The sequence below is a fragment of the Lepisma saccharinum genome, unplaced genomic scaffold (genome assembly GCF_977018435.1).
Source record: "Lepisma saccharinum unplaced genomic scaffold, izLepSacc3.1 HAP1_SCAFFOLD_457, whole genome shotgun sequence".
Lineage (NCBI taxonomy): Eukaryota > Metazoa > Arthropoda > Insecta > Zygentoma > Lepismatidae > Lepisma > Lepisma saccharinum.
In genome coordinates, this window is record NW_028143152.1 from 8,752 (window position 1) to 32,795 (window position 24,044).

Sequence of the window (24,044 nt, forward strand, 5' to 3'; positions counted from 1 at the left end):
CCCATCTCTCTCTCTTTTACGGCAGTACATATTTGTTGCCGGCTCTCCTTGCCCAGTGTGCGTAGGTTGGCAAAAATTGCTTTATGCGCTGTAAGGTAAGCCTCAAGCAAGGTTGCCAGCTCCTTGCTTTAGGTTAGGTTAGACCAAAAAAAAGCTGTAGGTGGGCTGTCGGTTGTTTAACTCTTCCCTCTCTCTCCTTTCTCTTTTGTAAAAAGTTATGGCAAAAGTACCAGTAGGTTGGCAACCTTGCTTTATGCACTGTAAGGCAAGCCTCAAGCAAAATTGCCAGCTTCTTGCTTTAGGTTAGGTTAGACCAAAAAAAGCTGTAGGTAGGCTGTCGGTTGTTTAACTCTTCCCTCTCTCCCCTTTCTCTTTTGTAAAAAGCCATGGTAAAAGTACCAGTAGGTTGGCAACCTTGCTTTATGTACTGTAAGGCAAGCCTCAAGCAAAGTTGCCAGCTTCTTGCTTTAGGTTAGGTTAGACCAAAAAAAAAAGCTGTAGGTAGGCTGTCGGTTGTTTAACTCTTCCCTCTCTCTCCTTTCTCTTTTGTAAAAAGCCATAGTAAAAGTACCAGTAGGTTGGCAACCTTGCTTTATGTACTGTAAGGCAAGCCTCAAGCAAGGTTGCCAGCCCCTTGCTTTAGGTTAGGTTAAACCAAAAACCTTAGTGATTTTTTTCGAGTGAGGAGCTAGCAACACTGCGAGAAAAAAATTGCCAGCTCCTTGCTTTAGGTTAGGTTACCCCAAAAACCTTGGTGATTTTTTCGAGTCAGGAGTTGGCAACACTGCGAGAAAATGAGGCTCATGCCTTACGAGAGAAATCCATTAAGGCGAGCCTCACCGAGCCTCACTTTCGGGCGCAGAATGCCCTGATCTGCACTACTAGTTATCTTGGAAACGGTGAGACTTAGGAAAAATCTGTTTGCGGATTCGTCATGTACGCCTATATGTAAGTAAAATATGAATAGAACCTATGCTCGGAAATTCAAAATAGCGACCGGAAGTGGGGTTATCTTTGAAACGGTAAGACTTAGAAAAAATCTGTTTGCGGATTCGTCACGTACGCCTATATGTAAGTAAAATATGAATAGAACCTATGTTCGGAAATCCAAAATGGCGACGGGAAGTGGGGTTATCTTGGAAACTGTAAGACTTAGGAAAAATCTGTTTGCAGATTCATCAGGTGCACCTATACGTGAGAAAAAATATGAATAGAACCTATGCTCGGAAATCGAAAATAGCGACCGGAAGTGGGGTTATCTTGGAAACGGTAAGACTTAGGAAAAATCTGTTTTTGGATTCATCATATACACCTATACGTAAGAAAAAATATGAATAAAACCAATAGTGTTCGGAAGTCATGCAGGTTTGGACGTGACGACGCAGTTCAATAACATAGGTTAGACCAAGAAAAAAAACCTTGGTGATTTTATTTCGAGTAAAATGTTGGCAACACTGCAAGAAAATAAGGCTTATGTCTTACAAGAGCAAACTATTAAGTCGAGCCTCACCGAGCCTCACTTCGAGCCTCACTTTCGGTTGCAGCTCTGTCTTTATGGTTCTACTCTAAAGTAGGTCAAAGCACGTAGAGGCTCTCGTGTAGTTTAGCACAAAAAAAAAATAAATAGGTTAAGTTATATCACGTAAGATCGTGGCATTCGTACCAAGTACGAGTGGGAAAAAAAAAATAGGAAATTTTACAAAAACATCGCTAAACGCTAAAACATCGAGAAAAATTTGTCAAAATATGTCAAAAACTGATTTTCAATTGATAAAAAAAAAGCTACAAATGCATACCTACCAAGTACGAGTGGGAAAAAAATGAGATGCGGTGAAAATTGCACTAAAAAATCGTCAAACGCTAAAACATTGACAAAAAATTGTCAAAATATGTCAAAAAGTGATATTCAATTGATAAAAAAAGACGATACCTACTAAGTACGACTTTGAAACGCTCAGTATACACTACTTAGGTACTAACTCACGCCCATGCGCGACACTCAAGCGTGTCTGCTTCATGTCCCACACGCTATGCAACGAAAACTTCAGTCCTTTGTTCTCTTTCCATTCAAAGAGGAAAAGTACTTTGATCATTTTCAGAGGAGGGGTTGAACTTACAACTTTGGGGTTTTCAGACTTCTTTAGTGCTTTCGTTTATTTATTTTTTATTTTCTCAACATTTCTTGGGGGTTGTAGCCTCTTCAGACCCTTCTGCGTACGCCAGTGATCAATGGATTAAGTATGGATAAAAATAAGTTTTCTAAAAATATTAAAAGGAAAATTGGTTTCTAAAAACACAGGATAGTATTTCAAAACAAATAAGCAATAAGATAGCAATATTCAGTACCACCTCGATTTAAAGTTCCCGGATTTTATGTTTTCCTGCTTTATAATTCAATCTTTATGGTCGTAAAAGAGAGAAATGCTGTAAAAATTTCCAGAGGTTTACATTTTAAGTTTTTCCACCTTGATCTCCTGAAAAACGAAAATCGAACTCCCGCTGTATTAGTCGTGGTATAACTTGAACAAAAGCAATCATTGATTTACAAGCTAAATAGTGATGACAAACATCTTATGAAATGTTTGTAGACATTTATATGTTTTCTAGACAAAACTAAATTGGCTCAAATTAATTGATCGGCGAAAGGTACAGAACCTCACCCTTCTCCATAGGGCAATCAGTTAAATAGAACCGGCTTATCTCTCGAGCAGATTCTCAATGCTTTCCGAATCACACAGCCTTGACATCAGATCGCGCAGGAGAACTCAACTACTCATCCTCAGAAATATTTCGCTGTTTCCACTTCTCGTCTTTGGAACTCACTGCCCCTCGAAATCCGGAACGAATGTTCAGCATTTACAGTATGTAACATTGTTATTCGTACACATAGAATTTCCGAGGAAAAAATGTCATATCTACTAGTAAATATAATCATTTTTATATGTACCTGGAAATTAATGTTAAGGAAGGTTTCACCAACAAATGTCAATCAAAATGTATGTTCAAAGTGTATAAACAGAGCATATAATTTGTGTGAAAAGAGAAAAACACGCTGATTCATGCAACATTGTTATTCGTACAGGCAAGAGTTTCAATCTTCCTCGCATACAGCGCCACCGCTATTCGGGCGATTTCGTGCAGTTTGCAACTTCGTAACAAGTTTGAACATGCAGGCGCGCTCCCCATTAAGCAGAATGCTGCCGTAGGTATTGTAGTAGGTCTATCGTCTATCTATCAGCGTGTTCGAAATGGGCAAGGTGAAGGAACTTAGTTCCGATCTGAAGGATGTTATTATAAATTTGGCCCTTAGAGGTTATTCGTTAAGAAAAATTGGACAAACAGTCAATAAATCACACTCCACAGTTCAATACATACGTAGTAAACAAATTTAGAGAGGAAGGTTCAACATAGAATGTGCCGAGATAACCAAAAGAGAGACGATTGAATAAACGTGATGAAAGCTTTATTTTAAAGAGAGTGCGAGAAAACCCCCGACTAAGTGTTGCTGGCAAGATGATGTCCGATCAAACTGCCCGACGTGCCAAGTGGAAGCATGGATGTCATGGCAGAATACCACGAAAGAGGTCGTACGTAAATAAGGTGAATCGCAGGACTAGACTTTCATTCGCGAAAGAGCACATCCACAAGGACCAGGAATTTTGTGATAGTGTCATATGGTCAGACGAGTCCAAGATTAATATATACGGGTCAGATGGGATAAATAGGGTCTGGAGAAAATCAGTTAAACACGGTGGTGAGTCATTAATGATTTGGGGCTGAATGTCGTCCAAAGGTGTTGGTACCATCCAGTTTATTGATGGTATCATGGATGCATATGTCTATTTGGACATATTGAAGAACAATGTAAAGCAGAGTGCCCAAAAAATGGACATGCCGCCTATCTACAGATTCCAACAAGACAATGACAGTAAGCATAAGGCGCGAGTTAACATGAATTGGCTAATATGGAATGTGACCAAACTACTACAAACACCAGCTCAAAGTCTAGACTTAAATCCCATTGAGCATTTATGGGCAATTTTGAAGAGGGGAGTCCATAAGGCAGGCGTCAAGTCCAAACAAGAGTTGAAAACTGTTGTGCAAGCCAAGTGGAATAAAATAAGCTCTGAAACATGTCGGAAACTGGTTAATTCTATGAAGAACAGGTGTCAAGCAGTAATTGAAGCCAAAGGATACGCATCAAAGTATTAGAACTGTCAGTCAATTTGCTCTGAATATACTTTTTTCTTTTATATTATTAAGTGTACGAATAGAAAAGTTGTACAAAAAATGGCATGTTTCTCTTTCAGTTTAATTTAATTTATTATTGTCATTGGTTATACAGAATTTGGGTAAGATTTTATGTTCCTAATGATATTAGTTTTTGAATTGTAAAGAAACAATTTCAAAAGAGTGTATTTCTTTTAAGATATTGAAGCATTTTCCTTGAAAATCCGTCTGTACGAATAAGAATGTTACATACTGTATATCTATAAGACACAATTGAAACATTTTTTATTGGGCACAAATAGTTAGCACAATAATGCAAGCTTATGCGTTAGTGACAAATTGAATACAGTTAAGTGCAGAAAAACACAGACAACTTTTATTCAACTTAATATTTCAAATTCTTATTACTGTCATGAATATGTGAGCGTATGTGTGTGTGTTTTTTCTTGTATGAGTAGATTAGACTTTTATTCCCGTATGGATTTATTTCTTTTTTATAATTTTGTTTGTAATTTATATTTTTCTTCATTTGTTTTCAATTTTTTCCTTTCTATGTAATGGTTGAAATGTTATTTTCTAAGTTTCATATACTAAAATTTCGATGTAAACATGGTTAAGTGGTAGAAAAGGCTACAAAGCCTTAACGTCGCCATGATAAACAAGATGTAATAAATAAATAAATAAAACCATCATTAAGCATTTACAAGCACGGATACAAACATACGTATCATCGATGTTTGTGCAACGATTTAATCTCACTATACAATCTACATTTTACAACGTTACATGAGATTAACTTACAGTTAGTTTTCAAAGTAGAATTATCTCCCTCTTAAAATGACAACAGGAGTTTCAATCTTTTCTTGCTTTTTTGTCTTTCCAGAAAATGCAGCTCACAAACGGAAGCGAAATGTGGGACAAATTCGTGAAACTGCCTTTTCCTTTGTTCTTCAAAGTGTATCTTTTCGAAGTCACCAACCCGGAAGCCGTGCAAAATGGCACTGAGAAGCCAAAGTTAAGAGAGAGGGGGCCATATGTTTATGAGTAAGTACGAATTTCCCAATATTATACTTTTATTTTCATTACATAAATGTGAACCAACGTCTTTCTAAATCCAGAGCGATGTAAACTCATTTTAAGTGTGTTCAAATACACCTTTATAAGGTGTAGGAAGTACGAAAAATTACCAAGCCTGGATCGACGAAACTGATCACGTGCTGACTGGACGAGTGCATTGGTATAATAGGGGTGGAGCAATAAGGTAAAAAGGTTCTGTAAAAATCGTGTGCTGCCGAAACAACACTGAAGTTCCACACATAGTCACAGATTAATAAGATCGCTTACTTCCTATCTCTCCTTTGTAATCTGTGCGTATATCAAACCGGACATGTGGAACCATCCTACGGCTGTTTCGAAACGTAAAGCGTTGTTATAGCAACCTCTCCGCCAATCACGTCTTACTCTTGGCAGTGACAGTTGAATGCGTCTCAGCGCAATGATCCGCTCACCCCACCCTTCCATTCCTGCTTTTATTTTCTGCTAATAATTCGGGACATATCTCGTAAGGTCGAATTAATTATTTTTTAAGTGCATAATGTTCTACAAGGATAAATACCATTGTTCAGTTAATGCATATTATGTATGAATGATTTCTACATCTAAGTTACGAGATATACAGAATTAGTAGCCCAGAAGCACAACATAGGAAAATAATTTCAAGTTCCTGAAATTCCAACACGTAAATCATTCCGTTGTGCATGAAAAATGAACCGTGTATTATCTGTGGTAATAAGTATTTTTATTTCATATTCTCCCTATTATGCGTTGCTTTTCTGACATTTTTGGCAAATCGCGATTTTATCTTGTGTAAACTCTACGGCGATTACTTTGTTCGTAGATCAATGCGTTTTGCCCCTCCCTCGTCGTTATTTATTTAGCGTCGCATTTTTCCAATTTTAGGCTAATCGCGACGATGCTATGAAAAATTGATGACACAAAGAAAGCTCTAACAGGGATTCAAACCCAGGACTCCTGCATTAACTGAACAATGGTATTTATTCTTGTAGAACATTTATATGCACTTAAATAAAATAAATACTACGACCTTACAAGATATGTCCGAATTATTAGCAGAAAATAAAAGCAGGAATGGAAGGGTGGGGTGAGTGGATCATTGCGCTACCAAAAGTGTTCTAATGGGCGCTCGAGCCATGTTGCAACATTTCCCAAATTGTCTCTTTCTCTTCATAACAATTGCTGCACAGTTTAACGTTGGTGACAATCTGCAGGATACAGCACACTTAATATCAGCAACTGTTTCTGGTGCCGTCACTGTAATTTTCTCTCTTGTGTAGGCCTACCATATTCAATCGCAAGATGTAGACACTTCTGATTTACCAACGTAGAAAATTCCATTCATCTGTCTATGGCCTCATAAAACGAAAGACAAATGCATCCACTTTCTCTGCAATTGATATCAGTGGAGTACCCTGAGGGGGGGGGGGGAGAGATTTGATGCTGAAAATGCCAGGGATACAAAAGACAGGATTCGAAGGTTTTGTCTCAGGAAATAAGAATAAATCATAAAACGTATATTAAAAACTACTGATGGAACATTAGCGCTATTCATCTAACGAAACCATTACAAATCGGCTGGCGGCTTGTAGGTATGAAATACTGGAATAAAAGATATATACATATAGTCAGTACTTGTTTTCCAAACTTAACCACCATCCTAAGAAAATTGGGGACCTACAAGTGAGTAGCGTAACCCAGTCTGGGAAATCTCCTATAACAACTGAGGGTTCGATGTGCTGACCCCACGTCACCCCATTACTGGTTGAAGATCTCCACACCTCTAGGTAGGGTTGTGGGAGGCAGACTGGCAGTCAGTTGATAGGCCAAGGCCCTTCCAGGGCTGTAGAGCAGTGGATCTCAACATTTTTCAGTCGGGGACCCACCTTGAAGGATATTACACTTCATGGGACCATAAGATGGGAACCAGCGGAATTACTTTGTAGGGGTGTGCACCTAGTCTATAATCATATATTTGCTCTTTTACAACAACACGGCCTGAATTTAAATTGTTAAAACAATATATCTAAGTAATTTAAGGTAATAGGTTTTTAAGACCCAGTTAACGAAGTTTCGAGCCCAACTTCCCGACCCACCAAATGTCCCCTCAGGACCCAAGAGTGGGTCGCACCCTATATGTTGAGAAACTATTCTGTAGAACCATGGGTTATGTTATTCTGTACATGAAAGTAAATATTTTACACTACAGTTAATTTCTATCACAACTTACATCCAGTGTTCTGTAGATGAAATAATATTTTGGAAAATACAACATAGAAACTAGTTCAGTGCCATCTACCATGAGAGAATAGAATAAAATAATAGCTGTGAGTGACACAGCTCATTGGGGAAGTTATCAAACAGAATAATTTCTGGAATAAAATTGTAATTGTTTTAATTCTATCAGTCTATTTCTCTGTAAAAACTACTGTGATGATGATAATGAATAGTTATGGGAAAATAGTATAAGAACAGGTCACACCTTACACAAGTTAACCTAGAATGCCTATATAGCAACCATCTCATTTCGAAGTTGTACCTATATGGAGACGCATAGTGGTTCGGATTCCACTTTAAACTGTAGGTCCAGTCCCAATTGGCCTTACTGTGAATAAAGTTGACATAAAACACCAAATCAATCAATCAATCGAAGTTGTATGAAATTTCACTTTTCTGGTTTGCATGAGAGTAATATCAACCCATTTCTAAAAACGTGTGGATGTTTGTAAGATATATTATTAACTAATCACTGCATGCTTATTCATTTTAGTATTTGTCAAACATCCCTAATTTTTAATCTAGAATGGGAGTAGGAATATGTCATGCAAGCGAGTTTTGTTCGAAGTTACTTACGGGAACCACTCTACATATTGACTACAATTTCATCATATGGCATTACATATTTCATAGTTACACAAAAAACTGGACTCGAAATATGAATATCTTAGAATACAAAACAAAGCAGTCATGGAGTATGTACGATCAAGCTAGATAAGCACACTCCCAGCCCCCCACTCCTAAACACACACACAATGGAATTATAAATACACCACTGAAAGATCTTATCCTGCACAGATATGTATTTTATATATTCATATACTTAATACAGTACTGAAGATGATACAATCCATGCATTCAGAATAAGTATTCCACATGAATTTTAAAGTTAATTAAAAAACAAAGAAATGTGCAAATTTCCAGCTGATGACAAAGAAACCAACAGTATTTTTTGCAATTTAGACAGATTTCACACCAAAGTGACATGTGACATATGTCACTTGGAAATGAACCAATGAACAGCAACGTTTAACCCATAGTGGATGCCATATTGACAAAATCCCTGCTACTCATTATCAGTTTCTAAATAATGTCACACATGTTTTTAGTCAGTCTAAAAGAAAGTGAACATAAAGAATTAATAAATAATCGTTCTTTCAAGCTTCACACTATCAGGTCGATCATTGGTGCATTTCTCATACCATCCCTTCCATCAAGAAGTAAATTTAACTTGGCTTCGTATCGAACATAGGTGTCTCACTCATGATGATTTGCTGCAAGGGCTAGGCCATCCAATGTGTCATGTCTAAATGTTAAGTGATTGGCTTATTCCTACCTAATGTGTAGATTATACTTTCCTCAAACTTTTGATTTTACCAATTATTGACCAGGTTGGGAGATAATGACAGCACTTTAATAAATGTCATTACCTTTTTGAGAAGAGAGGGGCTCTTATACTGTCTCTGAAGAAGTTCGTAGTTTTGTGTATATCCTTTGCAAGTCTTTATAACATTTCACTTTCAACCTTTCTCAAGGGGCTCTTCACACCCATTTTTTAACTCAGGTATGGGTTCGATACCTGGTGGAGACCCATAGTGTTTCGGATCCCATTTTAAACTGTAGGCTCAACCCAATTAGCCTTTCTGTGCATAAAGTAGACCTAAAAGAACAGTTCAAACTCAAGATGATTCTTCCTCACATACATTGAATGGCCCAATATGGTCATTATGCCTACAAGTCCCAAAATCTATTTCAAGCATCTTACTTCCAATTACATATATAAATTATATTGTTAGCATTAAACATATGGAATATAGAGTAAAAGACTATAAGAAATCCTTAAAACCCTACATCAATTAATTTCCACTGTATTGAATATTATCATAATGTTGTTAATGAAATTCCATTAGACAAACCATTGATAGTCATACTGATAGGTTTCTTGGTCGGACACTCACTATGGTGACATGTTATACTTCACCAATAATGAATTTACATGTTGAAATACTCCAGAAGAAGATAACAGTTTCAGAGTAAGTACATTACTCTTAATGATTTAGTACTCATATTGTGGAAATGTAAAACATTATATTCTATTGCTAATAACAAATGTAAGGGAAAATAAACACATTGTTATTCAGGTATATATATTTATTGTTTATATATTTTGCATAATGTATGATAATTTCTTTGAGGTCCTACAGACTTTCACTGGAATAAAAGTTACTGAAATTATTAAAGCATCATTAACACACTCAACAAACATTGCCATAGTAGGTTCACATATGTACAGTCTCAAACAGAAAAATGTGTGCATTTTATTTTCTTTAATCAAACTGTTCAAATATTTTACAGGACTGTTTAGCTGAAAATCATATATTTTTATCCACCCTGAGTGGAATATTTAGTGAAACATTAAATACATTTGTTTCTAACATCCTCAAGCAATGTATTGTGTTGTTAAGTGTTATGTACTTTAAGCAAACATTTTCTCTAAAGCATATATTTTTTTTAATGCAGAAAAGAGAAAATACAATTTCTTATGCATGAGCCACATAACTGATGACAATGTTATTCCATAAGAAATACTTACTTGGTTCTACTCTGGGTATGCATCATGCACTAACTTATTTCTATTAGAATTCATAAACATTTTCTCTGAAAACTTGTCTCCACAAACTCTGTAACTTTTGTATGTTTTGTGCCTCAAGTCCTTTCGCCATATTTTCTCCAACCATATCTCAGCTCTACGAGAAAAATAAAAGATGAAAAATTATTTTAGAAACATATAACTATGCAAGACAAAGCATTCTGCATTTTGTGTCACTCAAAAAAGATAAATTCCATGATGCAAGAGTTGTTTGTGAGCTAAGGTCGGAGCGTGTCAACACAAAGAAAAGTTACTGAAAATGAATATGCATTAGATCACTATCTGTATCTGTTGAATAAAGTAGTGTCAAATGTATAGGGGCCATTCTGTGAGAGCTCCTTCAACTATTGTGGAAAATCTTATGAGCTTGTCACCATTCAATTGATTTATTTTTACTCAATTTTCACATTATTTCTCATCGTAACTAATTCTTAAGGCACCATACAGTGTGTGGCAATGCAAATAAAAAAATATTATAGATATTGCACTAAACTTCCTAACATATGAAGCAAAGTTTTACCACATTATCTTTTAGAAAGAGTCCCTGAAGCTTACTGCCTAACCTACAACTGGCTAACAACGCAATTTTTCTCATTGAATGGATCATGGAATCTACTCCCGGGAGTACTTTCAAGAAAAATGTTATGACACAACATATTTATGAAGAAGATACCAGGACAGGAAATATGTCAACAAATCAAAATCACCCATACCATCTAGTAGATCAAAGTCCATGACCAGCAACAAGAGCTATTACAGCAATAATATTAACTACAGGTATAATTAGATGATTCGATCAACATAATATATTATTATATTATTATTATTAATAGGAGTAACATCCATAATTCTGTAGGGTTGGATTAAAGCACATAGATTAAAATGCGATTTGAAACACAAAATCTTCCTCCCGTGGCACCAGTGAGAAAGGATTGTTTTTACAGTAACACATGTGTAAATGTTTGTAAAATATTTTGCATATATTGCACATGTAGGTTAGTTACACTTATTTCGTTTCCAAAACTAGTGATTACTTATGATTTGGTTCAATGTATGCTTTCGTAGTTAGGTTAGGCAGGCCAGGTTTGGTTCTCTTAGCATTATAAATAAATTCCCTAAATTCATTTTACTAAGGTTCGAATTTACTTCTATATTAATTCCCACTAGTCTACGATACTTACAGTCCCTTGTCAATGGAAAATACATTGTCCTTGGGAAGCGTGCAAGCTTGCGTAAGCTAATTTTTAAGTTGTTTTTTCAACATAAATATTTTTTTTAAAAAAATCCAAAGAGTGCTAATTGCTTTAAGAAAGGTTCAAATTTCGTATGACAATGATTGCTAAAATTCTACGATAATTAGTCTTCCTGCGAAGAGAATTTTTAAAAAAATCATAGAACGATAGGAACCTTAGGTTTCATCGCTTTAATATTTACACGCTTTTTTCATCTCCTGTACATGTTGACAAAGTATTATATGCTACAAGAAATAAACTTCATGCAGAAGCGAATAGGAGCGCGATAACTTGCAACTTTCTACATTATAACATGCACAAATGAGCTTTTCTGAACTTCAAACAAACTTCGGTAACAGTTTCATGCATCGGAGACACATTTCTTCAATTTTACACAAGAAACTACTTACGGAAATGAGTTTCTCCAAGGTTTACAACCTCCGTCGATATATATTCTTCCTAAAACTTCATCCTACAATGCAGCAGAACAATAAATAATCACTTTTCATGTAATAATATTGCGCATTTTGTGAAAATCGACAACATCATGCCGTTGTTTCCAAGATGTACCTGCAGATGGCTCTAGCGTCGGAAGTCACGCGATCTCGCTAGTGGAATCCGGGTTTCCAAACGCGCGATTTTTTTTCGAGAAACGCGATTTTTTTTTCTTCGAGAAACGCGCGGTTTTTTGTCGAGAAAGGAAAATGGTTTTTCGTTGAATTTAGGGGTGAAATGGGTGCTAATGGAACCTAACCTAACAGGCCTAACCTAACCTTGTGTGAATGGTTCGTGGGGCTACCCGTGGATGGTTTTTGGGGCTAACGTCAATGGTTTTTGGGGCTAACGTCAATGGTTTGTGGGGCTATCCGTGGATGGTTTTTGGGGCTAACGTCAATGGTTTTTGGGGCTAACGTGAATGGTTTGTGGGGCTATCCGTGGATGGTTTTTGGGGCTAACGTCAATGGTTTGTGGGGCTACCCGTGCATGGTTTTTGATCCCCGGTTTTTTACAACTTTCATGCACAATAGAGTTGGAAACATTGATATTCAAAAACAAAAGAAGCGTTACAATTCGCAAAGCAAGCGATATCGCACCGTGACGTGCTTTCCGTAGCATTAAGGAAAATGGTTTATTTTAGCAGAAAAAGTGTTTGTTTTCGTGGCAAAAGCATATTGACACCTTCCACTATGTTCCGCAATACATAATTGGTAAGTACAAACCACGAGAAAGACAAAATATCAGATTTAAATGTGTCTCCGATGCATGAAACTGTTACCCAAACTTCAAGTCATTCCTACTATTCTCGTTGGCTTCCTATCCTCCTGTGTAACTTATAAATAGCATTAAGTTACAAAATCGAACCTTTACACTCTCAGACGTTTTTTTAACAGATGGCCTTTTACTTAAATGAAGCAAAATACAGAATAGGAAGACATGCTAGGAATTATTCTCCGTGGAAACCAACTTTATGGAAATTATTTTTACATAAAGAGCGAACAGAATTCATAAATAACTAACCTTTCAGGATATGACGGAACACGAAAAAAAGACAGCTCTGGATTCCTCTTCTGACAGTTTTTACAATACAAATCTGCACAATAAGCCATTGTTTTTATTTTTTGTTCTTCTACATCCTTATTAAAATGGTAGTATTAAAGTAGTTAGTGTATGTCCATGACAGATCATATGGAACGATGTTACGTCATGTAAAAGTTGACTTTAAAAATACGATTTTTCTTATACATTTTTAAGAAGGGAAAGGAATTTAATAAAATACAAAATCACGTACAAGTGATCATCATTGATTAATAGATACATAAACTAAATTTTTAATGAGAAAATTAGGATTTAACATCGATGGTGGTGCCGACTGGTAGCTGGTTAATTCATGCACGAACAAACGAATTCCGAAATTAACCTTGTTCGGATTTTTGCACCAGTGCGGGAGGCCTGACATAGTAACGTACAAAATACATTAACGAGAGAGTTAAGAGTTGCAATATACAGTGGAACACCGATTGTACGTTGCCGGATTTTACATTTTCCTGCATTATGCATTCAATGTTCATGGTAGCAATACATGCATACGAATGAAATACTGATCTGAAACCTACAGCATTGTTTCGTTCATGTTTCTTTCTCTCGAGCTAGTTTCGTCTACCGTGTCGGATATTAATAACGTAGCCAGCTCGCCAACTCATGCGCGAAATAGCGAAAAAAAGTAGACGGAAGTACCAAATTATGGAACACCAATCTTTCTTCTTGCAAATTAAGCTAACTATTACGAATTTAAGTACTGATAAAAATATATGTTACACTTTCATATGTTTCATAGAGCATCTAGCATTCAGTTACCTTAAAAAAACAATAGGAAAAAAAAATGTAAAAAATGCTAAAAAAATTTCCTCACATAAAGTGCTTCAAACATGGAATAACACAGAAAATGAAGAAGAAGAGCTCATACGTGTCAATCGATACAATTATGTTGACTCCAACGTGCATAAACTGCAAATGATGCACTTTTTGCTGTGTCAAAATACACACCGAAATGGATGAAAGGGTACATTCACGAGTTGGTGTCCCGTGTGATGCACTGAAAAGGGAAGATCATTTCAAAGATAACAAATTTACACATTTAACATTGTCAATTGATACAATAAAAGTGCACCAACCTTGATTTCATGCATTTCGAGTTCCGTGTGTGAAGGAATAAATAATATCGCCTAATGATAATGTGTTTTATTTGAAAATTTTAGCGAATTCAGGGAGAAAGTGTGGATGGTGCAAAACGACAATTACACAGTCACTTACAAGCAGAATCAAACTTTTATTTTCAACGAGAAGCTGTCCGATGGGAACATGGATACTGACACTGTCGTAATTCTTCACCCTGCTATGGTGGTAAGTGCACTACGATGTTTAATATATATAAATCGAAGAACAATTATCTACTTAAAATTGTCAAAATTGGAGAAAAACTTGCAAGGTTTTTTAATGAAGTGATTAATAAGGACCAGATATTTTATGCAGCCAAAATTTAGGGATGTGACGAAGCTGAAAATTTACCGATGCCGAAGTACTCACCGATAATTTTTGGAACCGATACCGATGCCGATATTTAACGGATTCCGATACATAAGATTATTAAACAGAAATGGGATGTTATTTTCAGCATGACAAAATAAATTTGCTATGTACATTTATTTCTATTGCATATCATATGTATATACATATATATTCTAAAGAGATGCGAATGTACATTTGCATCTACAAAATGTTATGTGAACCTTTAAGAAGAACATGGATTCTCAAGAGATTAAACATTAGTACACAAGCAGTTCTTTGAAATGCAAAATGAATTCCTGTTCTGCCAGATTCAACTTCAGAAACACGAGATTTGGAAGCACTTCAGGAAGTATCCTACTTCTTCTCTTATCTCAAATCTGTTCAGCAACACTGAACACTCAATCACTGAATACTGATGCAGCAGGTATGCCCAAGTATTTTCTCAGGACTTGCTTCAGGTTTGAATATTCATTTTTGAATTTCCAATACAACAGCAGATCCTGGTTCAGCAATGTACTTTTTTATTTCCGATTTATAGTTAGGTTGATCCTCTGAATGAGTTTGCAATAATTTTATTACAAAAACTCTACAATAATGACGAATCATAACCAAATTTTCAATAAATCTTACAAAACTAGAATATAAAACTTATTAGAAGGTAAAAACTCTAGTATAATCTGTACCGGTTTAAATATCGGATTTTTGCCGATTCCGATACCGATGCCGATGTGTCAATTTCGGCCGATTTTCATACATCTGTAATCGGCTTCGGCACATCCCTAGAAAATATGTAAAACATGAACAGAAATATAGCCAATAAAATCACTGAAATATGTCAAAAATGTGTATATGCATTAAAATATGGCATTTTGGTAGTTTTCGGTTATTGCCTTCATTTCTGCGCAATTTTTAAATCTCTGACAGAAATAAAGCATAATTATACTAAACAAATTTCTCAACATTTTCATTATAAGAAGTTATTTTGAAATAATGAAACTTGAATGTGCTAAATAGGATTTGAAAAGACATGATCGTGATATTTGATAGAGTGACTGGCAACGTTTTGTGTGCAGTTCAGTAATCGGCCTTTAAATTTCCACAATAAACAATAAATAGTATTATCATTAAATTAAGAAAATGGCCACTTACGATCAGATAAATATTGCCAAATGAATGGAGAAATCGTATTTAGAATGTTTGTCCCATAAATATATCTGAAATACTCAATAAATCTGGAACAATGGCGCAAATATCACATTTTGTGTAAAACAAAATATATACTCACAACGGGAAAAATATGTAATTAGCTAACAATACATAAAAATGTAGGATGAAATTGATGTATATCGTTGCTAAGTTTGTAATTTCGCAGATATTTGTAATTTTTACGTAGGTACAAAAAATATATGTAATTAGATTAAAAATAACGGCACTAGATCACTTAAATATGTAAAAAAAAGAAATATCGTTCAATGGTGAAATCTATGCAACTGGTAATTACTTAATTACAGCTATGATGGCAGGAATGATGCGTAATATAAAAATGTCTACCAATTTTAATTTATTGTGTCCGTTCATAGAACATAGCGTCCTGTTTACTCCTAAAGAAACCTTTAACTTTGAAACCTTTTTGTCATACAGTATCACGGTGGAAGGACAATTGAACTGCCTAAGACAGAATTTGAATAGAAGAATATTTGTAAAAAGCCTAAGATCTTGAGATAAAAAATTAAAATAATAAAACTTAAATGAAAAATTATTTTAAAAGTTATTATTAGTTTTTCTAGGCCTTTTTTTTACTGTAATAGAGTAATCACGACTAGATCGATACAACTTACGGTTATATCCGAACCACTGTGCAATGTGAATGGTGAATAGAGCGTGATACCCTTTCATTAAAGGCGTTATGGGAGAATTCTTATAGTTATAAGCGTTACGGAGAGTATTACACATACACAGGTTGATGCTGTTTTGACATTTCTAATAATGTTAAACCATACTCTAATTATAATATTCTACACTGTAAAACGTTAAGAGTAGAAATATATATAAAACTGTCAATTCGCTCTGCCAAATATAGTAACATTTAAGGTGACTACTGAAATATTTAAACGGATACCTATTGCTGTATTTCCAACAACGGTAATATAATAACATATGCGGGTTCGATTTAATATAAGAACAATTTAATTCGTAACTCAAAATCTGACAACTTTACAAAATTCTATGCTTGAAAACGCAACGCAATCATCAAAACAATTGAACATCTACATACAAAGATATTATAACATCGTAGATGTTTCACAATCTATCTATTGCACCCATATATTAAATGGTAATATACCGTAACATTAACAAGAGTTTTTAAAGAAATACGGCAGAACGCCGTAATAGGCAGATGTAATACTTTTTACTTTACATTATGTACAAAATGAAACTTTATTCACCATTTTTAGCATAAACATATTATTTTCACATATTTCACATTAGTGTTAAAAAGTTATTTTTTTATTCTAGCATAGGCATAAAATTTCTGCCAATCCAATGTTTTAAAACATACTCCCTAGTGTCATAGTACCATGCGTTCGTTTTGACCCCTGGCCGAGATAGCGCGTGGTTGCAGAACGGCGAGGCACCGCTCGGATGCCGGCAATTTCGACCCGTGATTCATCAAAATGTGCCGGGAATGTGTGAATGCAGTTGGCTATCATTTTGAAGAGCTGATCATATATGAGGAGTAGAGAGAATAAATAAAACAAGAACATATTCTCAAGGTGTCCGGGGTCGATCCCCTTCCGAGGCATATTGCGCAGTGGTTCGGATTCAAATTTAAACTGTAGGTCCAGGCCTATCATGAGCATACAGTGGACTTACATCAAACTTTAAACAATATTCTCGAGCCTGTTAAACTTGGTGATTTGAGCATTTGAGTTCAAAAACCTTAGATATAATCATATATAGAAAAGAGTAGCAGTTGGGAGGGGCCATCGCTCCTATCGCCCTCCCCGTGGATCCGCGCTTGCAATTGTTAAGTATTGTTGGAGAGGTCGAAATTAATCAGAAAATAGAAATTACTGAATTTACTGAAAAAAAAACTTAGGACATACTGACAAATTTCATTACGGCCAAGTGCTGGCCTCTGCGATGAGATTGCAAGTGTAACGTGCTCTAAAACCAGGTTAAATACAAGCCATTCATGGACGTGTCATTGAATTTGCTCAATCACCATTCCATCATTTATATATTCAATTAAATGCTTTCTCAATACACACTGTTACAAGCTACTGTAAAATGTACAATATTGTACCGTTAAAATTGAACAATCTGCCTTGCCAATTTACAGAAACGGACTTACTCGCTTCTTTTGTTTAAATTTTAATATTCTATCTTTCATTAAGACATATAATAATAATAACCCGTAGCTCTATAGCCCGTGAGGGCCTTGGCCTGTCTCCTTCCCACACCTACAGGTGTGGAGAATTAAGATACATAATGATTATAAATTGCGGTTGAATGTATCACCGTTTTTTTAAAAAAAGTCAATGATTAAAATTACATTAAATTAGGTTAACTATGTAATGTCCGATAGTACTTTTAAAAATATAATGTAATTTATTTTACGGTAGTTGTATGACAGCGGGATTTGGCTCTCTTAACACGTTATTTCTTCACTGGAAATCGAAATGACCCTTAATCGAATGTTTGAATTCAATCATGTGTTCTCTCTTAGCAACTTTATAATATTATATTACCTTTTGAAGATGTAATGGTGTATTTTTTGCCCATTTTTTTCTTTTTTTTTTTTTTTCAGGCTGGTGTTGAACTCTCCGTTGACACGTTAGGTCTAGGAGAGGGAAGCGCGAACATCGCTGTAAATAACATGTTCAAATCTTCAGATAGCCTTTTCCTCAACGACACCGTGCACAACATTTTATTTGGAGGAATCACGTTGAATTGCCATGGATCTCTAGCTCCAGTCGCATGCAAAACAATCAAAGACCACCTCCCACAGATGATAATTACTGATAGCAATGGGGATTATAGCTTCGCTTTGTTTAGACACGTGAGTAGCAGTATTGGATTCTTTTAAGTACAAAATGTCATGTGTTGTTAGGAGTAAAGAAATACGTTGAACATTTTCATCTTCACATAGAAAGATTCAGGTTTTCACGAAGGTTGTGTGTGGGAAGTATGTTTCTAGATGTTATTTTTACGACGCATACGTGGAAAGAACAGCCCCTCTCTCTCTCTCTCTCTAGGTATGTGTGTGTATGTATGAAAGAGAGAGAGAGAGAGAGAGAGAGAGAGAGAGAGAGAGAGAGAGAGTTAAGTTACCTTAAGTTAGTAAAGCTTGTGTAAATGATGTTCTGGTTCGAAATATTTTCAGATGGACTCTCTTTTTCTTTCTTACTATCATTCTCTCCTTATTTCGCTCATTCTTTTCTTTTCTCCCTATAGTAGAGGAAATAATTACAACACAAATGTTTTTTGTGCCAGATTGTGCGGAATGGTATAGTGAATAATATATTAAAAATTTCTGAGATACGTTCAATAAATAGTTGGCCTGCTCAATTCAGAAGTAGACGCTAATGTAAGTTCAAGCTCCCAGGTGCTGAAAAATCTTTATCTACCTTTGGTTCAACTCTCAAAGATAACAGTGGCTGCAATACATTACGATGCTCGATATTCGTCGGAATTTCATTAAAGTCGAGCGTATTGGGAAGTGGGGTTTACATCTTCAATCAGTTACGCATATCTTCTCCTTTTGCTGCATCAGGGGCAACATCTGTACTATAATTGCAAGTCTGTATGTAGAGGAAATGATGAAATTTAACATGTTAGCACCAGGTATTTACGAAAAATTCAGAAATGGACTCTAAGGCAAAGTGACCGCTTAAGAACCGTATTTTACCGTGTCATATTAGTTCAATGTATTGACAGTGGCGGCGATTAGGGATGGGGGCATGGGCAGCAGTTCTCCCCCCTATACACACTTTTTGTTCCCGCACTATGGTCTCTTAATTCAAAGCCTTGTCTACCAGTAGATTTGAGCCAAAATCATCTGCCCGAATTTCATTTTCAATACGATTCTTTCTAATTGCAGTCAGTGGAAAGTAAACTATCCTTGCACCTCCACCCCCACCCCTGCCCTCTTGTTAAGTTAAGACACCTAATCGCCGCTACTGTGTGCATACATTTTTGAACAACAAAAACAACATGTAAGTAGCAAACGCCACGTGAACGAAACACTGCAGAAACCAATGTGTTACGTTCTCACCAATATCATAATCGCGCTACAACGCCAGGTGTCCCTGATTCGAATCCCGACCTCGGCATGGATGTTTATGAGTGTCCATTCATCAATTTCATCATATCATCACTCATTCCCATCTTCGCAAATTAGCCAAAAGTGGCACAAAAAGCAAAGTAAAATAAATCAAAACAATCAATCAAGGAACCAATATCATGAAATGGAACACGTAAGTAGTATAGTTTGGCCGCTTGACCAACTTTAATTGAGCCGCAGTGTTGCCAACCCACCCCAAGAAAATTTCACCATGTGATATTTTACAGGCGATGCTAACCTACAAATATGAGTTGGCAACACTGACTAGTTGCTTCACAAACCTTTTGTTTTTTAAACATTTTGCTATATGATATTTCACAGGCGAGGCTAACCTACAAATAGGAGTTGACAGAGTAGCCTTCTAAGATGATAAGTATGCAGTAAGATGAAGAAGAGTTGGTGACGCTAACTGGCAATAGTGGTGGTGGTGCAGTGTTAATGCTCCCCCCTCTTTCCCCCTTTCTCCCCCCTCCTCCTCCTTCTCCTTTTCCTCTGTTTTTTCTCTAGCATACTGATCTATTGCATGCTAACCAAACCTCTTAAGCAATATTGGGAGGCAGGCTCTTGTAACGCCACGGGTCCTCCACATGTATGTTTGTATGTAATGCGATTTGGGGGGGGGCAAATTTTGAACTTACGGCTGGCAATGTTTCTATAATATGTTTTCGTTCGAAACAAATTCGTAGATATTGTTAATAAAAAAAATATTAATATTTTGCTATTAATTGTAAATATATACTTATTGTATTGTAGCAATTAGTTTTTGGTATCGAAACGTGACTGTGCTCTCTCTCTGTTATCGTATTTGAAAATTATTTTTCTGTGGACATCTAGAAACTACAATTTCGTCCTTCTGTGTGTGATAACAATGTTGACCGAATGACAGATTGAACAATAGGTAGACCTTGGACGGCAGAAATAAACTTCCTGGTTTTTTTCAGTAGCTGAACAATGGAATTTCTCACTGGCCAATTTTGACCTTACAGCTAGAAATGTTTCTATAAAATAACAATGCCTATGAATCTGTTTGGCTTCAGGAAGCAAGCTATGGAAGTGCCCGTCCAGCTTACGAGCTTCAACGAACTCCTGCCTTCCATGCTACCTAAACTTAACGGTCTGTTAATTATACACTTGAATAGTATTTTGACCCAGTACGACGAGGATGTGGGCAAAACTTTCTATGTATTCAACAACAACTTGAATTATTACCGGTTCCCCATCTCCGGCAAACTGCAGTTCAACATGAACCCTGAGAACAAAGGGAAGGTCAAGGTTTCCTCTGGCAAGAACATCTATCGCATCAAGCATGATAGGATGGATGCGACTACAACGTACGATGTGTCTGCTGGCGATCGCCTGTACGTGGAGCTCTTGGACGACTACGACAAACTCATCCCTCTTTTTGTGGAGATGCGAATCACCTACCCTATAATAAATGACCACAGTGGTACCAATGCCTAACGATATTTTTGGTCACACCAAGGGCGATGATCACGGCGACGAGCTACTCATGCTCGACGTCAGGGTCAAGAAGTTGCGAAGCGACCTGCAGGCCCTGCAGTCCACGCTCAACTCCAGCCTCCAGTCAGAGATAGCTAGCCTACAGTCTCAGTGCCTGGACCCCGTACTCAAAATTGACGCCGAGCTTAAATCGCTGCTGCAAAAGTACACCGACCTCGCGTCAATAGACAACTTCGACAACTTGGCGCTGAGCATAGGCAAGCTGCAGAACGAATTTTTGAAGCTGCAGCAAGCGCAGACTTCCGATGTGGAACAGCTGAAGCGACACTTGCAGGGCCAAACGAGCACCATCCAGACTGAACTGCAAAACAATATCCAGAGCATCAAGACTCAAGATGACTACGATCGCGTGAATACCAGTATTGCCAAATTGCACGAACAGTTTCAATCGTTCGAAATTCCTACGTTGGAAAGCATCAAGGCTGAGCTTCAAACGGACGCTTTGCATGCAGCCATCAACGAAGTCAAAACTAAACTCCAAACGCTAGAGGACTTCATCGACAATCTACCTTCGTCCAGCGAGCTGACTGCTATTGCCCGTAGCGTGGCCAACATCAAACTCCAACTTGAGACCTACGAGGATTTCGGGAAGCTGCAAGGTACCATAGCCATATTGAGGATGCTCTTGCTGTCATCAAAAATGATCTGTCAAACGTACACGGAGCACTGGAATCCAAACTGCCTGGCATCAGGGATACTCTGGCCAGCGTCCAACAGCAGATCACCAAGTTGGAAAATCTAAACACCGAATCAGAGCTGTCGCATTTTCATCACTTGATCGACGACATACAGACTAAGTTGGAAAGTTTGCAACAATCCACTCCCACCCAGGACGACATAACACAATTACAAGAAGGCATACGCGCTGCTGCTGCTGCCTCAGAGTTGGACGCGATGAAAAAAGCTTTGGAGTCACTCCAAAACACGGTGGCCACCCTGCCTACCTCGCAGGAATTGAAAAGCGTGAAGAGGGCTCTCAACCGAATACTCAAATCCGACGACATCAAAAACATCCAAACCGAAATTGAATTGCTTCGGGAGTGTGTTGCAACCTTACCCACCAACCAGAACATCAGCGAGCTACATAAATTGTTTGCGGAAATTAGAACCCAGGTCCACGACCTCGCAACCCAGAGCTCCAAGTTGACACTCGTGGAAAGTCTACAGCAGATTATCGCCAATGTAAAAGAGCAAATTGGTAGTATCGAGGCGAGCCAGGAATCGACCATAACCAATTTCAGTACCCAACTACATGAGTTAAACGAAAAATTCAAGAGGCTTATTGTTGATGTGAAGATCAAGCCCGATTACGACACTGTTGTCCGTGCTATCGAGGAACACCTGGAATCGGTGAACGGCAGATTGGAAGATGTGGAGAGCGAGGTTCGAACCAATGTAAACACCCTGAACGCCAGCATCGACAATCTCAAGTTCACTGTTGTCATCGAACTGTACAGCATTCCAAACAGGGAATTTTCCTCGCTCTTCCATCCGGGTGCCAAACTCTACATGCTGACCCCTGCCAAAGCCTATCACCAGTTTTTCATCGCTGGAACAGTTCAGTTCGTCAAGGTTTCATACTGGTCTTTGCCTCACGCAACCCACTACCCAACCATGACCGTGACGAACATCAGTGACGAGCCTAAAATAAGAGGAGTGGAGTTGGTCGATTTCACCCACCCCGAAACTCGCGAGACTGTCTATGCCGAAGATGCCACTCAAATTATCGACATAGAAATAGGTGACAAGCTGTACATAGAAAACCCGGCATTGTCTGCGGCTAGAAATCCCATCCAAGCTATATTCTTATTTTCGCGCAATGTCTAGGCAGGCTATTGTGAAGGAGCTGCACAAACCTGCACGGCGAAACTACAAACGACTGGCGGTAGTGACCAAAAGCATAGACGACCTGTGGGAAGCTGACCTTGTGGAAATAAGCAGTGGCAACTTGAAAAAATTACATAAAATCAACAAGGGATACAAGTATCTTCTCACTGTTATAGACACATTTTCAAAATTTGCGTGGGCTTTACCCCTCAAGGCAAAAACAGGAACCTGTGTAGTGGAAGCATTCAAAACTATTTTCGATAAAAGTGGCAGGCGACCTCGATTTCTTCAAACGGATAACGGAAAAGAATTCTACAACTCTGTTTTTCGGCAATTTATTCAAAAACAAAATATTCAACATTACTCCACCTTTAGTCACATCAAAGCCAGCATAGTGGAACGTTTCAACCGAACTCTCTAAACACGCATGTGGAAACAATTCACGCTTCAGGGAAATTACAAGTGGCACGACATGCTTCCGGAACTTGTTTACAGCTATAATCACAGTTTGCATCGCACGATAAACATGAAACCAGCTGACGTCAACAAATCTGACGAGCAGCGTTTAATTTCTACAGTTTATTGTCCAAAGTACTAATTTACAAGCAAGAAACCGAAATACAAAATTGGAGATCAGGTGAGAATCAGTAAATTTAAGCGTGCGTTCTAAAAAGACTTCACTAAAAATTGGAGTACGGAACTTTTCACCATAGTTCGAGTCTTACCCGGAAACCGTCACACGTATATAATAAAAGATAATCGCGACGAAATTCTGAAAGGAAGATTTTACGAAGAGGAACTTTCTAAAACAAAATACCCC

At 37.2% G+C, this 24,044-nt stretch overlaps 1 protein-coding gene across 1 annotated transcript in view; it reads left to right on the forward strand.

Annotated features, from left to right (window-relative positions):
- Positions 1 to 5,126: 5,126 nt before the first annotated feature.
- The window catches only part of LOC145982852 (sensory neuron membrane protein 2-like), a 49,022-nt gene continuing 30,104 nt past the window's right edge, over positions 5,127 to 24,044 (forward strand). Inside the window, exons 1-3 of the mRNA XM_083116214.1 lie at positions 5,127 to 5,274; positions 14,220 to 14,364; positions 18,341 to 18,592. Of these exons, the coding sequence (XP_082972340.1) occupies positions 5,141 to 5,274; positions 14,220 to 14,364; positions 18,341 to 18,592 (531 nt within the window). The 5' untranslated portion in view covers positions 5,127 to 5,140. The remainder of the gene's footprint in view (positions 5,275 to 14,219; positions 14,365 to 18,340; positions 18,593 to 24,044) is intronic.